This window comes from Lepisma saccharinum, chromosome 14 (assembly GCF_977018435.1).
Source record: "Lepisma saccharinum chromosome 14, izLepSacc3.1, whole genome shotgun sequence".
Classification (NCBI taxonomy): domain Eukaryota; kingdom Metazoa; phylum Arthropoda; class Insecta; order Zygentoma; family Lepismatidae; genus Lepisma; species Lepisma saccharinum.
In genome coordinates, this window is record NC_139242.1 from 73,597,404 (window position 1) to 73,622,272 (window position 24,869).

The 24,869-nt window shown below is 38.2% G+C and overlaps 3 protein-coding genes across 3 annotated transcripts in view; 2 read left to right on the top strand and 1 right to left on the bottom strand.

Moving 5' to 3' along the window:
• The window catches only part of LOC145998638 (BTB/POZ domain-containing protein 6-like), a 46,017-nt gene extending 40,824 nt beyond the window's left edge, over positions 1–5,193 (top strand). Inside the window, exon 7 of the mRNA XM_083135104.1 lies at positions 4,999–5,193. Within this exon, the coding sequence (XP_082991230.1) occupies positions 4,999–5,193 (195 nt within the window). The remainder of the gene's footprint in view (positions 1–4,998) is intronic.
• LOC145999023 (guanylate cyclase 32E) overlaps positions 1–24,869 on the bottom strand; it is a 511,534-nt gene that overhangs the window by 92,850 nt on the left and 393,815 nt on the right. The gene's annotated exons all lie outside the window — the stretch shown is intronic.
• LOC145999024 (BTB/POZ domain-containing protein 3-like) lies at positions 355–24,759 on the top strand. Its single transcript, XM_083135916.1, has 6 exons — positions 355–440; positions 9,410–9,458; positions 14,045–14,153; positions 16,315–16,448; positions 20,199–20,403; positions 23,669–24,759. The coding sequence occupies exons 2-6, from the start codon at positions 9,427–9,429 to the stop codon at positions 24,533–24,535; spliced, it is 1,347 nt and encodes a 448-aa protein (XP_082992042.1). The 5' UTR covers positions 355–440; positions 9,410–9,426; the 3' UTR covers positions 24,536–24,759.

Below are 24,869 nucleotides of genomic sequence, written 5' to 3' on the forward strand. Positions count from 1 at the left end.
TTTTCGGGGCCACTCCCAATGCCGTTCAACTCGAAGTTAATTTTACACTATAGTTACAATTCATTATTTTCCTGTCTAATAGAAGATTGGGATAAATAAATACACGAGCAACGCCGGGCAATGAGCTAGTAAGTTATTGAAGAGAATTGAGTATGATTACATTGCTTCTAGCGAGAAAACTTCAAAGTATAAACAAGTATAACTGTAGAGTTATTTTTCTTTTAGTTCATTTACGAACTAAGCGCTTTTCGTAGCATGACAACGATCGATCCAAAATGTGCCAACGCTAAGTGGTAGAGAACAATTGATCTGTGATGTTGGAAACATTGATTACAGGCACCATAAAGCTTTACGCAGCATTGTGCAATTGTTCTCCGTCGATTAACTTCGTAGCGTATTAGTTCCGTGTGAACACGGGCCAATTATTATAAACTGTTCAGGTAAGCAAACATTTTTCGTACATATGAATGTGTGGTGTTGGTGTATTGCTGTCTTTTTGTGTTATCGGAAGATCGTCTATGGGCCGTAAAGTTTGAGCATAGAAGACAGTAATCGCAGTAATCGCGAGGGCGGTGGCAATTTTCCTTAAGAGGGCGCCCCAATAAATCGTTGGTTGTAATGCCCTATCATTACAGTAAAGGCTGCATTGACACACATTTTTTTACATAGGGTCTATTAAAAGTAGACATAAGGAATTCAAGAGATTGTTACCAACGAAGATAACAAAGAAAAAGTGTCGCACAGTTTCACTAAGTTGAAACGTACATCAATTTAACTCCAATAATAAAATGTAAATATACTTATTTGAAAAATGTTAAAATTATCAGTAAAAATAAAGTTAAAAAAAATCAGCATTTTACACATAGCTACATTTACACATACACAGTGTACATATCTCGTGATCAAGGACGTATTTAGGGGGGCTAGGAGGTCCGGACCCCCCCCCAAAGATTTACCAAGTACTAAAATTAAATAATGAAAAATATATTCGTTTAGCCTTTGTTGTATAATTTCTTCTGAACTTATTGGAAGACAAGGATTATATTTAGATCATACGGTTTTGAAGGACAGGAAGAACGTATTTAGGGGGTCCAGTTGTGTGGACCCCCACAAAAAAGACTTACGAAGTACTAAAATGAAGTAATGAAAATATTAGCATTTGTTGTATAATCGATGCTTATGAATTTCCTTTGAACCTTTTAGAAGCTACGTAATGAATATGCGCTGTTATGTCTCTATTCTTATACAGTCTTTTTACCTATTCGTGTAGATAATAATAATATTCTATTAATTTATGTATTGTATTTCGTGCCTGATCGTGATGCATGAGTGTACCGTACTGTAAAATTCGCAACGGGTATCAACACGTAAATTGTTATTTTCTGGTATCATCTTTCCCCTTACAATACCATTACTTGTGGGAAGCCTGATATATATTTTCTAGAATTATTATTAGCCAAACTTAAATATTACACGTTTTCTCCTTCGACATTAAACTGGTTTCAAACATATATATTTAACAGACGTCAAAGGGTCTTATTATATAATTCACCATCTCATGTGTCTCAGCCTATAACGCGAAAAGCAGGCGTGTCACAAGGATCGATATTCGGCCCCCTCCTCTTCACCCTTTACACTGCAGATTTGTAGCAAGTCATAAAATTCTTCACTCCACATTTTTACGCAGACGATACCAAGTTATATTTCTCGGGTCATTACGCTTCAGCAGTGACGTAGCATGGACATTTCGGGTGGGAACGCCAAGTCCGAAGGAAGAGTCGGCCCTTTCTTGCTTAATAATTTACTTATGGTTTTAGTCGCCACAGGTATTGTTTATTTGCCTGAAGTCAATAAAACATCATCCATGCATGTTTTAGCTAGAAAATTAGATGCCTCACTATGCCACAGATGTTTTGAACTCTGGTGTTCTATACCTTTTTTTATATCTTTCTGCATGACGCAAGTCATTAAAAACCTACCTGAATCAAAAGCGCCTCTGCACAACAGTAGACGTCATTGTTGTGGGCGATCCAACTACTGATTGATTTGGTTTATTTTCGCTTTTCTACCACTTTTGGTTAATTGCGAATATGAATATGAGTGATGATATTGATGAAGGGACACTGACAAAGAACACCCGTGCTCACGACGGGATTCGAACCAGGGACCTCTGTCGTCTTGGCGCACTGTGAAAAGCAGAGTGGATGATCCAAATATCGTACACTCTACTGACGTAACAGTGCCGATTAGTAATTCAGACCACTGTTTATTACATCTTGAGAATGCTGATAAACATTTTAAAATAATTTTCTCCAGAGACCATTCGATGTTAAGAGTTTTCAAATGAATGCTAAACATTTCCATTCACACAATATTAAGTAGTTAGATAATAACGAAAAAATACAATAAAAAAATAATAGTTTTGCGGGTTAAGTGGTAGAGCAGCCACAGGCTGAATTTCTACCACGAGGACTGCACCAACTTATTTGACAAAAACTGTGTTGATCTTTTAGTTTCTAATACACATCGCTGTTCGTGCGATAAATTATACAATGCAGTGGCCATTAAGAAGCAGTATATTTGAGATTGGTAAAGTTACGTCAGTCAATATTGCGTATAGTAGCATTACATAGCACGAGTTGCATGAGCGCGAAGAGCGAAGAACCGGGTAGGAATTCTGCCGCTGTCGTCTGCTTCAGAAGGCAGGAAAGGTCACATGAACCAATCACGGTAGACCTCTCGTATGCTGGCGTAAGAGAGACCATTTATGCACGTGCTGTAGAAATGGAAGCTTTCCCTCCATAAAGGCAGCAAGGAATATAGAGTCCTGTACGCCGAACCTGCTCGACGTCTGGCCGGGAAAGGCATTGAAAAGAGATGCTAGAACGAGTGTTGAGAGTGGAGCGTTGCAAGCGGATCGCGAAAAATAGCTATTATAATGCCATGAAGGTCAAACACATATGAAATTAGTCACGTTTTACTTTATAATCACAGAATTTAAGCATTTTTGAAATTTTAAATCTGGGAACGCCGGGCGTATGGGCGTACTATAACGCTACGCCACTGCGCTTCAGTCACTTAATTCTGACTTGAACATTGTCAATAACTGGTGTGTATCTATAACGGTCTTAAAATAAATCCAGAAAAATCCACTTTCATGATCATTGGTTATAATTATTAAAGGTCGTTAATTAAAAATATTAAGATCGAGCTCAAAATAAAGAATTTGCCCATTGTCAGGAATAACACTGCTAAAAATCTTGGTCTGATTTTTGACAAAATTCTTAATTGGACGGAACATGTAAAGACGCGATGTAGGAAAGCTTATCAAACACTCAGGAATCTGAATCGTTTCCTTGACTTCCTCCCTATGGAATGCAAGCTCATCCAAGCATTAATCTACCTATTATTCGACTATTGTTTACGGCCCTCAACTCTCGCAAAAGCTCAGTAAAAAAATACAAATGGTGCAAAATGCATGCTTCCGATACATTTTTCAAGCAAAAAGATCTGATCATATTCTTCCACTTTAAATAATAATCAGGTTCTAACCATGGTAAACAGAAGGAAATTGCACTTTCTCTGTTTCATCCGCCGCATACTGACAGATGGTAAACCGCAGTACCTGTTCGAGAAAATGCCATTCCCGTAGGAAAATCCATCAGTATGTTACTCGCAAGTGGAACAATTTGGATTTACTCCATCGTTCTACCATGACCTATAAATCATCTTTCTCCTTTTCGGTTCCCGAAGAATGGAGTGCATTGCCTGCGAACATCGTAAGTATAAATAACCCACTAAACGTCAAAGGTAAAGTAAAAGATCTGCTGTTAGTAGAACAATGGCAGTTAATGAAGGTATCAAGTCACTCACTATATGGAATTGTATTATTATTACTATTGTCTTTTCTATTTGTAGTTACACTTTTATTGTATACAACTAATTTCTGTGTATTTTTTCCCTTGTATCTGTGTATTATTTTACATTTAGCTTACTGCTCCAGTTTATCTCATCTTATATGTATTATCATATTGACAAGGGTTAGGTGGCAGAGCAGCCCTTGGCTGAACCTCGCCCGCTTAATAAAGAAAATTTATTATTATTACTATGAATTCCTTAAAGCCTTCAAATCTATTGTTGCAGTGAAAACATATCGCTCGCTCAGCTTGAACGAAATCCAAGTTCCTCATTTGTAGATAACATGAGATTGGGTTGTAATTTTAAAAACCTGTAGATACATCATCGCGACAATAATTGTCTCAAAAAAGGTGAAATTGTTCAAAAGTGCTGTGGTATCATTTCACACTTTTGTATTGAATTTATTATGAGAAAAAAATTTGTGTATCCTCCCTTGACTTTCGTGATCTTCAGTCCAATAATGAAGACGACCACATTTTGTCGTGACATCACTTCTGCTTCTCCATCTTGTGGTTCCTATTGCTGCAAGTCTTAACGCTGGGATTCTGCCACAAATAAATTTGCAGGCGTTTGTGAGTTTTCCAGAAACACTTGAAGTTTCTTGCAAAAATCTAAAAAATGAAATGCAGACATTCAAACAATGTGCTGTGTCTGTAACCACTATATTGAGACAGGTACATAGCACCATATGTGCATGTGTTCTTTAATAATGTAAGTAAATTTTTAAATTCATGAAAGAAAAAAAATACTGGCCCTTTGGGGATGCTGTAGACCTATTATATATTAAATAATTTATATACATGTAATGCCTGAATGCTTCAAAAGAAAAACTGAAAATTCTCCTACACTGCAATTTTCAAGAATACCACACTGCTTATAGGAACTTCTTGTAATAATAATCCGTGGCTCTACAGCCCGTAAGGGCCTTGGCCTATCTCCCAACTGCCAAACTCCCTCCCACAATCCTACCTAGAGATGTGGAGTTCTTCAATCGGTAATGGGGTAACGTGGGGTCAGCATGTCAAACCCCCAGTTGTTATAAGGAGATTTTTATGATCGTGTTACACTATTCACTCATAGCTCCCCAATTTCCTCACGATGGTGGGTAGCCACTGGTCTTATACACAGGCCGAAAACCCAGAGACTGCACCCAGGTGGACTCAAACCCATGCCGTCTCGCAGTCTGAGCCCAAAGCCTTAGATCGTATGCCCACGGAGGAGGACAATACAAACAATAATTCCAAAAGCAGATTTTATGTTACGTGTGACCAATGATATAGTCCCAAATTATGCACAGGATATACACTAAACCTAAGCATCATGAACCATTGAAACAATGTTTTTATGAACTTTTAAATATGTGTGAGAAATAATTTAATGTATACAAAAAAAAAGTCATTGATGGTAGAATACTGATGATGATATGCCCATAATTACATGATTGAATTGTTGTTTTGAAGTCCACTTTATGCGTAGATAGGCTTATCAGGACTGGCCCTACAGTTTAAAGTGTGGTCCCAACCACTGTGTCATGTGCCTACATCAGATATTGAACCCGGGACCCAACGATTCCAAGGCGACGATGTTACCACTGCGCCATCGGTAATAGGTAAGGCATTTTGAAATAAAAAATGTGAAACGCATATAGTAAATATACCATTTAAATGTGTTGATAGCTATTGCTTTTTTGTGAATTTGTCTGTTTACAGACTGTTATTGACTTTATAATATTGCCAATAACACTAAGAAACTTGTAAGAAATTGCTATGAAGACCCTACTATTTACATTGAGTGATAAGAAAAAGCACCGCGTTTAAAACTGAAATATGATGACTCAAATTGTCACTTTTAAAGATAAGAGACATTATAGTCCCCCACCAATTGTTGGGGACAAGAGAAACAAGAACATTGTTGAGACTTTCGCACGGGACTAATTCGATACTTCAAAATCACATATATTGCCGTACAACCTCAACTACATCCCTGCATGTATGACGAAACTACACACTACACTTGATCTTCGTTTGGGCTGCGAGGGTCATTGAAAAAGGTAATGATGGTGTCAGAGAATGAGCAGGGGGTGGGAGCAGGCGCCCTTGGCTGAATTTCGGAAATGTTCTTGCTGCATAGTCGGCACGAGCTATTTTTGTACGTTTTATTTTTCCTGGTTAAGAATCCCTTCTCTTCAGTAGGCACCAGGCTGCTTAGTCCTACTTTGTTGTTTGAAAGTCCAGGGGCGGCCCAAGATAAAATTTTCACCTGTGCAATATTAATTTTTGGCATCCCCCTACTCTCCACCCTGCCACCCCCATATCTTTTTAGCCTGGTCCTCCAACTTTTCAGAATTCCATCTTCGTCCAAAAAAAAAAAGCATGGCCATGTTAAATATTTATGGCTTTAATGACGAAAATAATAGCCTTATCTTCAAAATATTTTAATTGATTTATTGATTTGGTGTTTTAAGTGCACTTTATGCACAGTAATGGTAATCGGGACTGGAGCTACAGTTTAAAGTGGGATCCAAACCACTATGTGCCTCCACTGGGTATCAAACCAAGTAGCCCTTGATTGCAAGGCAACCATGCAACCACTGCATCTTCGGGGAGACCTTGTAAGTTGTACTATTAAAGAGCACTTTGATTTGTAGATATGTGTATTTGATTTGTATATAGGTGTTTATTTAATACCTACATAATGACATCAAAATAACAGTTATCTCTCAGCTTAAATTGTTACATGATTTTGCAATATACTTATCATGTTATGTAGCAGTAACTTCAATTAATCCAACTGTTTTAACCATGCACCAGCTGGAAGCACAGACTGGTTCAGATACTGGTTTTTCTGTGCATAAAGTGAACTTAAAAATAAACACAAACTAGCACACAAATAGCCACTCACAGTGTTGCCCTCTCCAAAAACACAACTTGAGTTTGAAATTATTATGTTCCCACTTCCCCATTACAATAATTTTCAAAAAGAAGGGATACGCCCTTGACTACAATGACTACCGTGGGGAAATGATGAGCGTAACATGTTTGCAGCCAGAGAGGTATAGGTTCAAACTATTTTTAAAGGGATATTAAAGCACATTATCCAACAACACAAGGAAATTAAAGGTTGGAAATAGAATTTTGGTGCAATCATAAGGGGATTTCCAGTGTGAACCAGGAAAAACAATAAAAGAAGAGAGTCAGAAGTGAAATTGGAGGAGTAGTTGCATGCTCGATTGTCATTCCAAGAATAAAACTGGCTTCTTACAAGATTCAGGAATTCCAGTTTATCAATAGTTATCACTAAAATTGAATCAAACACTGTACTGAACTCCATTTATTTAGATGAAATAACCTCAAATGAACTAGAAACTACTATAAAAAATTTAAATAATAAGAAAACAGCAGGTCCAGATGGTTGGCCAAATCATCTAATTAAGAAATGTTCTCAATACATCATATTACCACTACAGTATCCTATAAACGCCTCGCCTCTATCAATAGTGGAATTTTCCCAAAAGTACTGAAGAAAAGTAAAGTCAAACCAATACTCAAAAAAAGAACTGGAGACGGAAATTAAAAACTATAGACCAATAACGATCACATCATCTTTCTCAAAACTGTTAGAGAAAATCATTTGTAATAAAATATACGATTTCTGTGCCAAATATAACATAATTAGTTCCGTCCAACATGGTCTCCAAAAGGGTAAATCAACAAGTACAGCTACTTCTCAATTTATTGAGAAAATTGTGGATGCATTAGAAGATAATGAGATACCCTGTGTTATTTTCCTGAATCTGTCCAAAGTGTTTGACTGCTTAGACCACTCTATGCTCAAGCAAAAAATATACAATCTTGGCATTAGAGGAAATACATACAAACTGATAAAATCTTTTCTCACGGATAGACCACAGTATACGCAGATACTACATACTGAAAACTCCGTGGTTCACAAAATTACATCCGACACTGAATATGCAAAAACAGGAGTCGGAGGGGGGGGGGACACCTCAAGGCTCCATCCTAGGCCCGCTACTGTTCATATGTATATACCAACGACTTACCCGCCCCAGACAATACAAATATTTTAACATATGCAGATGACACAACCATAACTTGCAGTGCAAAAACACAAGAACAATTAGAAATACAAATCTATATATCAGTAAATATAATAACTCAGCACTTAAATGCATATAACTTGAATATAAATGATCAAAAAACAATGTATATGGTTTATAATCCTGGAAATAAACTCAATTTTGACAATATAAACTTACAAATAGATGATAATCAAATCAATTATGAAAATCCAGTAAAATTTTTAGGTTTAGTTATTGATGACAAATTAAGATGGGCATATCATATTGACCAGGTATGCAAAAAAGTAGGGAAAAACTTATATCTCCTAAAACTCCTAACACAATATCATGTGTCTGAAATAAACACAAATCTATACTATGGACTTGTATATCCATACATAGAATATTGCATAATAGCATGGGGAGGAGCTGCACAGGAATACACTCAAAGACTGCTTACTCTATAGTGGAACCACGAGCAAAACAAAACCCACGACTCCTGTGCACCGTACTTCCGCGAGTAGGGGAGGGGGAGAGTGGACCATGCTTCCTTATGGCCCTAGGTGGAGGGAAGAAGGGAAAGCTGTGCGGGGACTTTTCGTCCAAAGTTTTTTTTCCTTGTGGTCGATCTATACAGGAAAGAGCATGGTATATGTTCAAAATACTAATTAGAAACTCATGTAGAAAATTATTTAGAGAAAATAAAATTATGACCATATATTCCCTATATATTTATAAAGTAATTGAATATGTACTAAAACACCGTAAATTAGATAAAAATTCGACCGTCCATCACAACACATGTCAAAAAGAGAACTTCCACATGCAAGCACACAGACTTGCTCTTTCAGACAAATCACCTCATGTTGCAGGAATAAAATACCATAACAACCTTCCCACACACATCAAACAAATTACAGAAACTTACAAGAAACTGAAAGCAATTAAACAGTATTTAACAGATATACCTCTATATAATCTCAATGAATTTAAATAGTTAAACTGGATTAGTAATTTGCAGCATCTAAATTAGTTTGATATTGTATGTCTCTTATATTTGGATTTTCTCCTTTACAAGTTTAGTATGCGACACTTAAAACTGTTTAACCCATATGATTTATAATGTATTTCTGTTCTTTTCATTGTAATCCTACTCCATGTGTAATATTTAGTATTGTATGACATTTTCCACACCCTTGGATGTGGGTCTACGGAAATAAAGAATTTATTATTATTATTATAGTGTTGCTCATTGAAAATTCCTGACTGCATTGAAGGACATTGAATCTAAGGAGATGAAGCTTAATAGAGGAGTGATGCGTATAACAAAACTTTTTCATGTCTTTTGCTGCATTCTGGTACTGTCACAATGCACTAATATTTGTAATAAAAATGCATTTTTTGTTGTTGCAGGAAAGTAACAAAGCAATATGGCTGAATATGATGCGAACCCACCTGCACGGTAAGTGTAAAATTTCGGATGAAGAAATGAAAATGCCATGCAATTGTATTACCCCAGCAAACCAGATGTGGTTGGTTTAACCTTAGGCCGAAAGTAATAAAAATGATGCGACATATGTAAGATCAGACTGCTCATAATTCTGGCCACGGTGCCCAGGTTGGGCTAATAGGTGATTTTTAAATCATTGAGCCAAACTCTTAGTCATTTGATCTTTTGCATAACCATATTGTATGAATCATGTATGCTGCTCCTATATGCATAGTTAGTTTTTATTTGGAGGAAGGGGTGACAGTTGTCATCCCAAAAAGTGTATCTAGAAAGCAAAGATACATCGCATGCAGGCCAAAGGGAGATTTAGCATTGACACTTTGGCAATGCTATAGTGAGATTTGTTTGAATAACACATGCTTTAATTGGCAAAGCTTATCCAAAATCCCTCAAGTGTCCAGTGGAAATTCACAGACAAAATTGGTTTTATTAGTGCATGACAAAGAAATGGGTAGTCTGCTTTTGATCTGTGACACCTTCACAAAACTGAAGTAAAAATTCATGCAAATTGGCATTTGACAATAAGAAAACGGTATGACTTCATTCCTGAAGCGTCTAAGATCATGAGGTTGTCACTGTAAAGTAAATTAGGGTACAGAAAATAGTGTGTGCTGGGTGCCGAAAATGTTTACAGTCTAACAGAAAATGAGGTGGATAGGTTCCATGTTCAACTTTGTAATGGACTCTACTGTAGCTAGAGATGAAATGTTCGCCACCACATCTCTGAATCCAAGCAATAGTCACTCCAATGGCACTATACATTTTCCTCCCAAAAGCAAAATTTCAATTTCAGGCAAAAAAAAAAAAAAAAAGTCATGACTTCAGTTTTCTGCACAGACACAGCATTCTGGCTGGCTTCATGCTGGCACAATAATTAATGTTGATGCATACAACAATGCTAGGGGTCCACACACACAAATGTCACCATTGTGCTTCTGGAAAGTTTCAAGTTGGAAGTTTCAGACCATCCACCATATTGTCTGGACCTCTAACCCAGCAACTTGTACTTGTTTCTTCACCTAAAGAAATATCTGAGTGGGAAACGGTTTCAATCACTTCAATGATGAGGTGAAAGAAGTAGTCATCACATGGATCAAGAGGCAAGTGACAGACTTCTATGAGTATGGGATACAGAAGCTGGTGTCCAGACTTCTTAAGGTTTGTATAATTGTGACAACTATGTATACACAGGTAATTTATTTGTAGTCGAAGTTTTGTATTATAAAAAATGCAAATGGATTTTGTTTTTTTACTTTCTGGACACAAATCATACATTTAACTCCTTGAATAAACACATCAGACAGACACTTGAAAAAAAGTGGGAATATAATCAAAATGTCCATCAGCTATTCATTGATTTCAAAAAAGCATATGATTCGGTCAAAAGAGATAAATTATATAATATATTAGTAGAGTTTGGAATACCTAAGAAGCTTGTTAGTATGATAAAAAAATGCACCAGTGAAACAGAAAGTAAAATTCGTGTGGGTATTAATATGTCTGACAAATTTACAATTCATGATGGGTTAAAACAAGGAGATGCATTATCTCCATTGCTCTTTAATTTTGCCTTAGAATATGCTGTTAGGAAGGTAAAAGAAACTAACGAAGGACTAAAATTAAATGGTGTCACTCAGTTGTTAGCATATGCAGATGATGTAGACTTACTGGGGGATGATGTGAATACAATTAAGAATAATGCTAAAATATTTTTCAAAACTGCTAAAGAGATAGGTTTGGAAGTTAACAAAGAGAAAACTAAATATATGCTTACAGGCCGAAACCAAGTGTTAGGTAATACTCAAAATCTAATTATTGATAACAACTCGTTTGAACCAGTTTCCAAATTCAAATACTTAGGAGTAATATTAACAAATGAAAATGATATTAAAGAGGAAATAAAAAGTAGGCTTAATTCAGGAAATGCATGTTACTTCTCTCTTCATAAACTTTTGTCTTCTCGTTTAATATCAAAGAAACTAAAAGTTAAAATATACAAAACAGTAATTTTGCCTGTAGTATTATATGGATGTGAAACTTGGTCCCTTACATTGAAAGAGGAACATAAATTGAGAGTATTTGAAAATAAGATCCTTAGGAAAATATTTGGACCTAAAAGGGATGAGGAGACAGGTGAGTGGAGAAGGTTACATAATTTAGAACTACATAATTTGTATTCATGTCCAGATATTATTAGAATCATTAAATCAAGAAGACTTAGGTGGGCAGGCCATGTGGCACGAATGGGAGAGGAAAGAGGAGTTTACAGGATTCTTGTTGGGAAACCTGATGGTAAGAGACCTGTAGGAAGGCCAAGACGAAGATGGAGGGACAACGTTGAGATGGACCTAAGGGAAATTGGTAGGGATGGAAAAGAGTATATAGAACTTGCTCAAGATAGGGAAAGATGGAAGGCCTGTGTTGCTGCAGCCATGAACCTTCGGGTTTAAGAAGGCTAGGGAGTTAGTTAGTTAGAATAAATACATCCTTATGTAGATGAAATCTAAGGAAGCATGGAACCAACTAAAACTATTGTGAACAATTTGTACAGCTATTGTGATGCTGTACATAAAGTTAGATTCCACAGCAGATTTATTTTCTAAAATCGCCACTGATATTTCTATGGGCATTTATAATAGTGTATTTACTTATTGTTTTATTTTTATGCACCCATGACCCCCAGAGAGTGCCAAGTAGGGCCAAAGTGGGTCATAAGCCATCGAAAATCAGCCTGTTGATTCAAAATGTAATGGTTCAAGTTTGTGATGAGAATAAATGTAAGTAACGACCAATAGTTGTATAATGGGAAACATTAGGAACTTTGAATCCAGTTTCTGGTTCAAAATGAACTCTACTTATTCCTGCATCATGAAAGTCTACAGCATAATGGTGCTGTTTGACACAGCATGTAAATTAAGGCAGCTTTGAAAAGACCAAATGGATTTGTTAATTTTGTTTTTGCATGTAGAATGTGTGGTAAAAATAAATATGAAAACAATGTGTCACATAAAAATGACATTGTGTCATGGCAATCCTACAAACAAATGCAGAAAGTGGAAAGTGATAAATCTATGACTATGCAACTTAGTGCATTTGCAACTGCCTGCAAGTAACTCCAGTCTGAAATTAGAAAATTAACAAGTCTCCCCCAACAAAAGGCATTCCTCACAAAGCCATGATGAATTGAGTGCAACTGATATTAAAGGTAATATCTTAAAAATTCTTCATGTAGTGGGGAGAAAAAATCTTTACAAAAAAATTGAAGATGCCCCTAGAAATTGAAAGTGCATCCAAGATAACACAATGCTTAATACGAGGTGCATCCAGAAAGTAAGTTCCGAAAGTGCCCCAAGATGGCACGAGTGGTCAGAGCAGGACGCGCTTGCGTAGGAGTGGAGGAGGAACACGTAGCCATAACCTGGCGCAAGCGCAGTTGTGTAGAGTCAGTGGTGAGAGAACTGTGGTACGGGAAACATGGCTGCACGCATACAGTCTCCCACCAAGTGTGAGGTACGCGGGTAATCAGGTTTCTCCATGCTAAGAAGCTGTCGGCATCAGAGACCCCCAGCAGTTGTGTGAAGTGTATGGACAGAATGACATTAGTGAAGGAATTGTCCAAAGATGGTGCCACACCAATGGCCGTGACGAACCCATCGTGCACACAACATGAGAAACTGCAGTCGCTGGGTGATGATCTCATGCAGCAGGGAACGGGAGATATGCAGAAACTGACATGAGAGTTTGGACATTGTGAACCGCCGGTTGCACACTTTCCACCAATTCAGGCATCACCATGCCTGCTGGAGGATCTCTGACACCGACAGCTTCTTAGCGTGGAGAAACCTGATTACCGGGTGTACTGCACACTCGACAGGATACTGTATGCACGCAGCCATGTTTCCCATACTACAGTTCTCTCACCACTGACTCCACACAACTGCGCTAGCGCCAGGTTATGGCTACGTGTTCCTCCTCGACTCCTGCGCAAGCACGTCCTGCTCTGACCACTTGTGCCATCTTGGGGCACTTTCAGAACTTACTTTCTGGATGCACCTCGTATATTAAGCATGATAATTTTTTTCAGAACTTGCTTTAGATGATATTGCATACTAACAATGTGAATGTCAAGATACATTTATTATTTTTAAATATGACCCACCAACACAACAAAGTTTGGCACTGCCATGGCATATTCATGTAGCCATAGTGGCAAGCAGGTAGAATTGATTTTTGGTTCCCCTATCACACTAGTGCTCTGATGAATAAAACATTTGGCACATAGAAGAATGTCTTAAATTGCTGCACCTGTAGTCACTTCCTATCTTACTTTTTAACCTTGTTATCATATTTTTTTAAGTGTTTTGTCCTTAACAAGTGTAGTCTGAGTTCAAACGTCAGTCTACTTTGTACACCCTCTTCCCCAACACACATGCACAGAATGAGGTACATTACTTTTTCCTTATTTACAAAGAGTACAATAGAGAGACGTTATGTAAATCTTATGTGCTTATAGTATGATATTGTCTTTGAAATAACAGCAACCATGCTTACTACGTCGAGTCAATGAAAGCCAGATGCCAGGACCTTCTGACATCAGGAAGATATTCAGATTGTGAGTTTCTGGTTGGTCCTGAAGGAAACCAAAGGGTGAGTTTCATCTTTACTAAAGTTGCATTAATATTTAACATCATGAGGGCCTGAGAGTTAGTTATCGAGCTACCCTTTGCGAATACATAGGTACATCTCAAGCTAAAAACACTTCACCATCTAAACAATTATACATTCACACAACAGCCACCTGTCATTCCACAATCCATTAAGTCCATGCTTCCAAAGAACACACCTTCAACAAACTTTCTGTTTAAAATGCCACTTCATCCTGCAATCCCTACAAGGCTGTTCAGTTATATCCAATACTAAATCATTTTCAAACACTTATCCAAAGCTTCACAAAAATAGATCGGAGAGACAATGCTAACAGAAGCCTCCTATAAGACAGTAAAGTCATAATTGTCAAATGTGTGGAATTCTTGAAACTGAGCCAAAAATGGTTGTATTCTTGGAATCACAACCCACCTGCAACCCTCAACTAACACCTTTGACCAGCCTCTTTCCAGTGTTGTCCCTGTTCACACTGAATTAATCAATGATTTGCTTTATTTTACTTTGTCTTTTTCCACTTTTGGCTAATTATGATGAATGTTGATAAGATGAGATAGATAAAGGGACAACCACACACAAATATGGATAACACAACAACAGCTCCACAAAGGATTACACTGGCTGCGCATCCAGAAGCCAAAGCCTTGATAGGTTGCAAAATGAAGTCCAGAGTGTTGGAAGGAAGTGGAGGTTGACATTTGGGTGTCCTAAGAAAGGATCACATCTTACACCCTTGATCAGACTGAAAATTCCCTTATGATTGCTCCAAAATTTCCTTTACGACCTTTAAATCATTTGTGTTTTTGGATAAGGTGTTTTAATTCCCCAAGTTCAAACTTGGACTTCTGGTTTCTTACCTCCCCATCACCACCACAAGCATTGGTCACTCTAGTGTATAGATTTAACCTGTATTCGGTCTCACAAAACACACACTTGTAAAATGCATTGCGATTAAGGATCAGTTGTGGGTAAACCCTCCCCGAAAGTTTTTTTATGTGTATGGTCATGAATTGCTTGGGTGAAACTGTCACGAACGTCAGAAAAAAATTGATCGTTTAGAATACTTCTGTTACTTGTCTATGTAAATTTACATAAAATATCTTTCGTAAATTAAGAATCTTTAAGGCCTTCCCAATGGTGCAGTGGTAGCGTCGTCGCCTTGTAATCAAGGGGTCCCGGGTTCGATATTCGGTGGAGGCACATAGTGGTTCGGATCTCACTTTAAACTGTAGGATCAATCCCAATTAGCCTTACTGTGCATAAAGTGGACTTAAAACACCAAATCAATCCATCAATCAATTAAGAATCTTCAAATTGGATTTCCCGTGGCAGGTTATTTCATTGTGCTATTTGTGCTAATCTTTGTTTCAATTTTTTTACTTTCTGGAAAAGATATACTGTAGAAGGGGCTATTGAAGGATTCTATTTTATCATCATCATCCTTCACTGTTTCCTGCCTCTGGCTGGGTTGGCATAGATGTCAAGCCTGTACATTTTTTCCTGGTCTTCCACCACTCCTCTCTTTCCACGGTCTAATATTGTCGTCTTCTCCTAACACTCTCTACTCTCTGCTCTTTCCACCGACATCTTGGTCTCCCCCTTGGCCTTATTCCCACTCCTTGTGCATTGTATGCTCTTACTGGAAGTCTTTCACATCCATCCTCTTCATGTGTCTGAACCATCTCATTTGCGCCTGATCTATTCTGTCCTGAAGCTTCACCACACCCACTGTCTGTCGGATCTCCTCATACCTTATTCCATCCCTTCTAGTCTTCCCCAACATAATCCTTAGAAATTTCATCTCCACTGCCTGCTTCTTTCTTTTGTCTCTCTCTGTCATTGTCCAAGTCTCTGCTCTGTACGTAATTATTGGCACATAGTATTTTGTGTTCTATTTTATATGACTCAGAATTTTTTTGTTTGTTAGGACATAATCACATTTCATAATACTTACTCAACCTTTCTGGAAGGGCCTTATGCCTGCATTAAATCCCCTAATGTCTGCTGTTAATAATTCTTCATTTACATTAATACTGAGCAAAACAGAGTAAGTTCAACATTTGATGAAATCCCATGAAAGCTTTCATATTTAATGAAATTGAAAAATGTATAACTTTGTAATTTTAAATAATGTGTTTTTTACCAGTCTTTTGAAGCACACAAGATCCTGCTAGCAATTGCAAGTCCAGTTTGGGATTCAATGCTGCTTGGGTTACTACAAGAAAAGGGACAAGTGAAGATTGTAGATGTGGATCCAAATGCTTTTCAGCTTATGCTCAAGTGAGTATACATTAGCACTGCAATTCTTAGTTTATATTTAGCTCTGAGACACCAGAGGTAGCAATATTAAAAGTGCCAAACTTCAATATTATAAAAATATTATATTCTTCAATCTAGTCAGTGAACTAGAAATTTCTATGTAGGGAGATGCTGGTGTGATTCAACATGGAGACAATGAAGTAGATGGAGTGAGTTGGTGGTGCATACACAAATTAACCCAGCTGGGTGGGGACTCGTGGAACTATTTATATTTTTGACTAAAAGACTGAATTCCATGAGAGGTGGGAAACTAAGTGAACTCGAGAAAGCATTTTGTGCTATCACTTGAAAGTGCCTTGAAAACAACGATACCATATGAAAGAGAAAGTGCTGTGTATTTTTTTTTTTATTTTACACAAATAATTTGTACTACAATTTATATTCAGCCTCACAAAAAATTACATATGTATCAGTACACAAACCTATCTATACTTTAGTTTTCAGGATGTTGGCCCAATGTAAAAACATGTTGGCTCAATTTAAAAACCACACATTGGGCCAACATTGGAACCTTGGCGAAAAGTACCATTGCCCAATGGTATGTTCTTGTTTGGCCAATCATTTTCAGCAGGGTTGACCGAACGTTGGGCCAATCACCTTTGGTTACTTGGGTCTGCCATTTTTCAGGGGAAATGACTCACTGGTTTGACCACCTTCCCTCCCTTGCGCACATTGTCTGTATATCCATCCTTTAGGTTCAAGCGGTTCACATTTGTAAACAAGTGCATCTTTATGCAATTATGTTTGTCATATCTTTTGATGATACGACTCCTGATGTAATACATATCTATGGATATGTGTTCCTTTTCCGTGATTGCTATAGTTAAAATTTGTCAGATTAGAATTGGATTGATTCTTGTAAAGGTATTCTTTACTTTTCTGAATGTTACTGTCAATGCTTTTTTAATTAGCATACCATGTTACTTTATCTGTTGACTGTCCCCATTGTAGCAATGCATTTCTAGAGAGCATGAACATTTTCGTCACGTTCAGGGGAATGTGAAAAATTGCATAGTGTAAGTCACTATACCGTAAAGAATCCCCCCGTATACATGTATGTTTTAACTACATAAGATTATTATGCTAGCATATACTAAGATATTTACCAGGGCCTAAACCATGACTCAAAGTAATTCATAACTTTGCATGCATTTTATGTTTAATCTAAAGAGAAGAAGAAATATATTTCCATATTTAAAGAAACTCTTTGGCTAAACATAACCAATAGATTGAAATATTAAATACTCACTGTATTGTACAGAATCATCATGCATAGGGTGACAAGACACATACATTCAAAAAAGAAGACAGAGCATGGCAAAAAAGGAGGACAAAGCCATAATAAAGAGTACACCGCAAAAAAAATCAAAACCCATTTGTCATTACTTTTAATTCAATAAAAAAAATGTTATTTTGCCGACACTTTGCTCACAGATACTTCTCCGATGATATTTTCCAATAATTTCCTCTTACCCAACCCAAATCTATTCTTTGACACATGACAATAATAACTAAGAATATCTATAATTTGAGATTGAGTTTTGGTTGTATCTAAAGATATCCATTTGGCGGTTACGCAGAGATAGGTAATTAACTCTCATAAGCTTACTATTCATTTTTCCATGTAATTTTTTTTTCGCGATCGATTTTGCCACTCGTCTGGTGGCTTCGTCAGGCATGTACTGTCCTGCTGCGGGTGGCGTGGTTCCTTCTTTTTCCGCTTGTGCTCGTGACGGTGCTAGTTGATGCAGCCCTTTCACTTTTGTCGTTCTCGTGTGGGTGTAGTGCTTCCTCCTTTTACCATGCACACCCCAGCCACACCCCCAGAAAGAAAAGAAGAAAGAAAAATGCATCAGCCTCCCCTGACATCCTGACCTAACCAAAAAAATCTAAAATGTTCTAACCAGGCACAATTTCAAGATAGCAGATCAACCCCCTCCTTCCATAGCCTCCCACCTAACCCATTTCAAATGTTATTACACCAACCCCAATGCAAGAAGTGGTGTCTACATGGTCACCTGCGCACGTGGAGGCAAGTATGTAGGGATGACAAATTGCCGTCTTGATGATAGGCTCAAGGAGCATGATGCTGACCACCGACTTGGGAGAAGAAGAAGAGGCCTTTCTTGCCACCTGATAGATGAAAACCATAACATAGACTCTGCCAAAATAGTCATGTAAGCAAAATCCACACTAGAAAGATTTCCAAAAGAAACCTATGCAAAAGTAACCATGGCCACCGACCTCAACACTAATCCTGGAGTCCTCAATAAAACCTGGCTTCCCGCTATCAGGAATATGCGCACCCACTCAAGCTGCCCCTCCCCCGTGACAAGAAACCAAGCACGGACCCCAAGCGTTCACAAAAAAGCCTGCCTGCGCACGCAAACAAGCATCGCTCCACGAAAGCAGACAACGAGATCTGAAACCACTGCATACAGTGCTAAAACCCCAATGCACGGTAAAAGGAGGAAGCACTACACCCACATGAGAACGACAAAAAGTGAAAGGGCTGCATCAATTAACGACTCCATGAGCACAAACGGAAGAAGAAGGAATCTCTCTCTCTCTCTCTCTCTCTCTCTCTCTCTCTCCTCTCTCTCTAAAGAAAAGAGAGAGAGAGGAGAGAGAGAGAGAAAGAGAGAGAAAGAGAGAGAGAGAGAGAGGGAGAGGGAGGGAGGGAACCACGCCACCCACAGCAAGACAGTACACGCCTGAGTTTTAGTGTTTAGTTCACTTTATGCACACAATGGCTAATCGGGACTGGACCTACAGTTTAAAGTGTGATCCGAACCACTATGTTCCTCGAGTCTATTATAGAGTTTTGCTTCTTTTCCAATTCTTAGATTTTAGAATGAAATTTCCCCATAAGTGAATGCAAAGCTTTGCTTAACTATTTCCAGAACACTGAGAGCTATGCAACGAGTTAGATTAATAAATGACTCATTCAGGCAAAGTGATCATAGTTCAGCTCTCAAATGCTCAGTGAGCATTGCTCAAATACTTAACGTGGCCCAAGTGATATACTTTAGACGTAACATTACACATGATGACTATTAGGTGCAGAAGCATTCTTTATGCAACACATTTTCTATGATGGATACTATACTCTTTCCGAAAAGGAGGACATTATTTCTACAAAATCTGCACGGATGCCAGACAGACACCTGAAAAGGAGGACATCTCTGGATAAAAGAGAACGTCTGGTCACCCTAATGATGCATCAAAATACTTCTATATGATATGATCTATTCAGGGAATACACCAGTCAAAAGCAAGTTTTGTAAGAGAAACTGTCCCAAATCCAAACCTCCACTTAAGTTAAAACATCCGTTGCTGAAGAATAAGGTAATGGAACAAACTACCTTCACTATTGCCTACACTCCTTGTTCACACAAAGGAAAAAATAATAAGAATTGTTTTGTTCCAACAAACGTAATTGTTAATTGTAACTTGAACTATGTGCCTTTATGAATTGCTCTATCATTCTTGTAAGTGTATTTCTGATTACATTATTTCCATTTTGATTATTACATTTTAGTTTCCACTGCATTATTTTCCACTGATTCCATTGTACCATTATAAATATTAGCTTCTTTTTTTTTTGTTTGTGTGACAAGGGTTTATCCGGTTAGGTTTGCACATTGATGTATTTTATTCTGAAAGATACAGAATTGCTACTTTATTGCCTACGTATGCTTCTCTTCCTAGCTTTGTATATTTGAAAGAGGTGGAATTCAACTCCGTCAATGAAGCAATTGATGTATACTATGTCGCAGATAAATATATAATGACTGATCTCATCCAGTATTGTACGGAGTATATCTACATGGAAATAAACACATCCAATGTGTGGCCTGTGCTACAGTTTGCATTGGAATTTGGTGATGAAAATATAGAAGAATGTGCACTAAAGGTAAGATTAATTTTTAAGAAATTAAGAAACTATAATATTTATATTATGTTAGTGATACATTGCAGAAACATGCATCATGTTTGGTATCTACTGGGGGTTAGTTTACAATCTTTGCTAAGTGGCATGTGGTCAATTATAGAAGTCAAGAAGAAACCTCCTGTGAGAAGGTTTGACTGGCAGCAATGCAACTGAATGTAAATATATTATTATTATTATTATTATTATTGGATGTGTTAATTTAACAGCCAGGAAGACTGTTATTATTATTTTTTTTAATTTCAACTTATTTCTAGAAACTGTTATGATATTACAAAATGTGAAAAATTATGTATCCTTCGAATTCCTTCTACGGCATTCATGTGGTTTCCTTTTGATGTTGTCTATATATTTTCAATAGCTTAATGAACTCATGTAGCCATGAAACTATTCCTAATATGTAGATAATAGTGATTGCAATGCTTTAGAAGAAATAATTTTATATAATCCTGAAAAACACTTAATAGTACAGTTCATTTAGATACTTGCTCTACATTACTAGAAGCTCAAGTGTATAGTTTTAGCAGTGAACAATGCTGAAGATCACTGAAAATGATGTCTCTCGTCAGGGAGGAATTACAGACACCCAGTACTTGAACATAAATATTTTACATCTGCATAATATTTTGCTTTGGGGAATACAGAAAGCTTGGTTGGGAGACTCTTCATCAGGTTGCTACATGAAGTAATGGCAATTAACCCCATGCCCAGCTGACTTGGTTGCAATTCATTGGACCGTTACATCTCCTGAATGAAACATGTTCAGCTGAACACCTCACTATCGTAATTCATGTCTGAACCAGCCGACATTCCATGACAGACTAATTAGAAGCCTTGTAGCTGCCCAAGCAATGGTGATTGCAGAGGGTGGCCATGAGGGTGTTAGCTTCCCCCGCCCCCAAAGATGTATGGGAAAGCTTTGAATAATTCGAATGGTGAAATTGTAGTATGGAAACATGGGTGAGGATGTGCCATGAAAGATAGCAGATATCTGGATTGTGAAAAAGTACAAAAAGCAAGTTGAATCCAGTTTCTGAAATAGTGGACTGAAATTGGAACTAGAAAACAGTGCAATGGTATATTCAATCCAATTTAATTTTTAATTTTTTTTTAAATAATAATAATAATAACAAAAGGAACAATATGAGTTTTTATGACTAAAGGGCAAGACATGAAATGTTACTCTGCCTCTCAGTGCTTAAAGTGGGTGGGGATGATGTTCCCAGTTTGGGGAAAGGTTTGTGTGGATCAACATGATACACTGGGTGGTGGATGCCTATGCAAATTGTCCTAGTGGGGGATTCTTTTATGAGAATTTTCTTAACTTGGGGGACACGTCCCTATACTTGGAGCACTGTTGGCCCCCTGAGAAAAAATCGAGTGACTCACTTGTGTGTGCCTGAATTTGGACAGGGCCACCAAATGACATTGGTAGATAAGAATATGCAACAACTTTTAACCGCATGTAAATTTAATGACTGATATCTTACTACATAGTTTGAAGTACAAACAAAAACATTTGTAATGAGATTTGATGTGTATATGTAATAGAGCAATATACACTGCTGTTTGTGAAAATTGCAACACCTAGAAAGAATAGCCCGAATGAATCCAAACTCGGAGGATGTGTAGAACAGTGTGTGAGCAATAAGTGATTAGGATTGCACAGTTATGCCGTACACGTAGACTCAGCAGCACCCTCTCTTCTGTGACCGGAAAGATCAGTGTTACGCCAAGCTCAGTCAGTAAAGAGCCATCAAACGAAGTGGAAACGTGAAAGCAAGTGCCGGTATGCCTCGTCGACGTCAAGTGGCGCAATATCAGCATGTGAGTAAATTCGAACGGGGCAGAATGATCGGTCTCCGGGAAGCGGATTTGTCATACCGTGACATTTCGTACAGGGCATGCTGCTACCACAGTGATGCATGTGTGGAACCAGTGGATAGAAGAGGGTTGTATGCAGCGACGGGCAGGTACTGGACCACGCGATGTGACCACAGCACGGGATGACCGCCATCTTGTCCGAATGTCTGTAACGGACCGTACAGTTTTGTCCACAGTGTTGACTCGATGTTGGAGCACTACAACTGCTGTGGACCTGTCTGCGTCGACGGTTCAACCAGGTTCAACGCCGTCTGCTGCAGGCTGGACTGGTGGCACACATGCCATTGTGTCGGCTTTCACTGTCCAGAAACCACAAATGCCTCAGACTACAATGGGCACGTGAACACCGTCGCTGGCGTGCTGAGTGGAAAAATGTAGTGTTTTAAGACGAGTCCCTCTTCAACTTCTCCTACAGTGATGGCCGCATACGTGTTAGACGCTACCGTGGTGAACGCAATCTGGCAGTCTGCATTGTTGAGCGGCATAGCGGACAAACGCCAAGTGTGATGGTTTCGGGTGTCATTGGATACAACATGCGATCTCACCTCCTACGTATTGAAGGCAATCTGAACAGCAACCACTACATGATGGAGGCTTTTGGAGCCTGAGGTACTGCCCTTCCTTCAGGCAACTCCACATGCCATATTTCAGCAGGACAATGCGCGACCACGTGTGGACAGGAATGTGCAAGCCATCTTCGAAGAACGACTGGTACCACTGCTTCCCTGGCCAACACGTTCGCCTGACATGTCGCCCATCGAACATGTCTGGCATATGGTTGGTCGGCAACTTGTTCGTGACGGTCCTCCAGCAACCAGTGTGGATGCTTTCTGGACTCGCATACAAACTGCGTGGAGGGAGATTCCTCAGGAACATATCCAGACCATCTCTGATCCCATGCAACAACCTGTAGAGGCTCTGTTTGCAGCATGTGGGGGCTTCAAACCATACTGAATTCTCAAGGTCAGAGATCATGTACAGTTCTGTAATCCTAATCATTTGTGTAATGGCATGTACCTAATCTGTGATATAAATTTTATTCCAATCACATGCATCCTTCTTGGTGTTGCAATTTTCACAAACAGCAGTGTATAAAAATGAATGGTGCAAAAAAGTACCATCAAGCATTTGCGAGTTAATCAACTTGATCCAATATATTACATTGACACAAACAATTTGAATAGGGCTGATGGTTTTGAAATTGTTGACTTGTACCCAAGTTATTTCATGCTGTAATTTAAACAGATAGAATAGTAGATGATTGGTCCATTGTATTATAGAAAGAATAGTAGATGATTGGTCCATTGTATTAAAGAAATGCCATGTTAGCTATTACTATTTTCAGCTTATTTCCCAGAAGACAAACGATGCATTCAAGAGTGAAGAGCTAAAATACATAAATCTAAGCACCTTGGAGGCTGTTTTAGAGATGGATAACTTGAACGCAGACTCAGAATTAGTGATATTTGATGGTGCAGTTTCTTGGGCACAAGAGGAATGCAGACGAGGGGGTATTTCTACTGAAAAGGAAAACGTAAGGCTTGTTTTAAAGGAAGCATGGAATGCACTACGGCTGCTTACACTTACACCAGCTGAATTTGCAAAAGGACCAGCGAAATCAGGCTTATTAACACTGGAAGAGATCAGCTCGATTTTTATTTACAAGCATTCTGGAGAAGAGGAATCTTCCCCACCCACAATCAGTGCAAATACCACAAAGCGAGAACTAGAAGACTCTGATAGATGTTTCAAGGAGCTTCACATGTATGATTTACCATTGGTTGTCCCTCTGTTGTACGAATGCGATGGTAAGAGGGCTATAGTAGAAACATTTGAGGTCACTGCAGACTTTGAAATGCATACAATCGTTATACCTTGTCAAGCTGTTAGTATTGAAGCACTATCTTCAAGATACTCTGAGTTTCAATCAAAAGGCTACTATAAAGAAAAAAGGGAGACAAGTTACAGCCTTCCAAATCACACAGGAGAATCATGTACAAATTCCCATCTGGCTTGGAATGATGAGGAGAAGATAAGGATTGTCCGCCATGACAGAGCTGTACTAAAGAAAGGAGATAATGTGGCTTTCACTTTCCATCTAGAAACTGCAGGCTGGTATCCCCTCACTTTAGCATCTTCCCATCGAAATCTCAAATTGATAAGCAGTGATGCCGGAAAAACACACTGCTTTCTCAAGAGAACAGAGAAATGATAAACAGTGTTTCCAGCCATAACTTAAAGAAACTACATCTCTGATCAGGGGTGCCCATCCCCCCCCCCCAGGCCTATGATGCAGTCCCCCCCAAAAGGTATAACACCCCCCCCATATCCCCGATTATTTACTCAAAATTATTTTTGTCAGACAAAATTTGCGGATCAATACAATACAGACATATTAAAGCAATATATGTTACTATAGGTATTGTTTACATTGGTTGATTGATTGATTTAGTTTATTTTATTTCGTGTCTTGTGCCTCTTGGCTAATTTGTGAAGATGGAGATGAGTGATGAAATGATGAAACTGATGAATGGACATTCACAAAC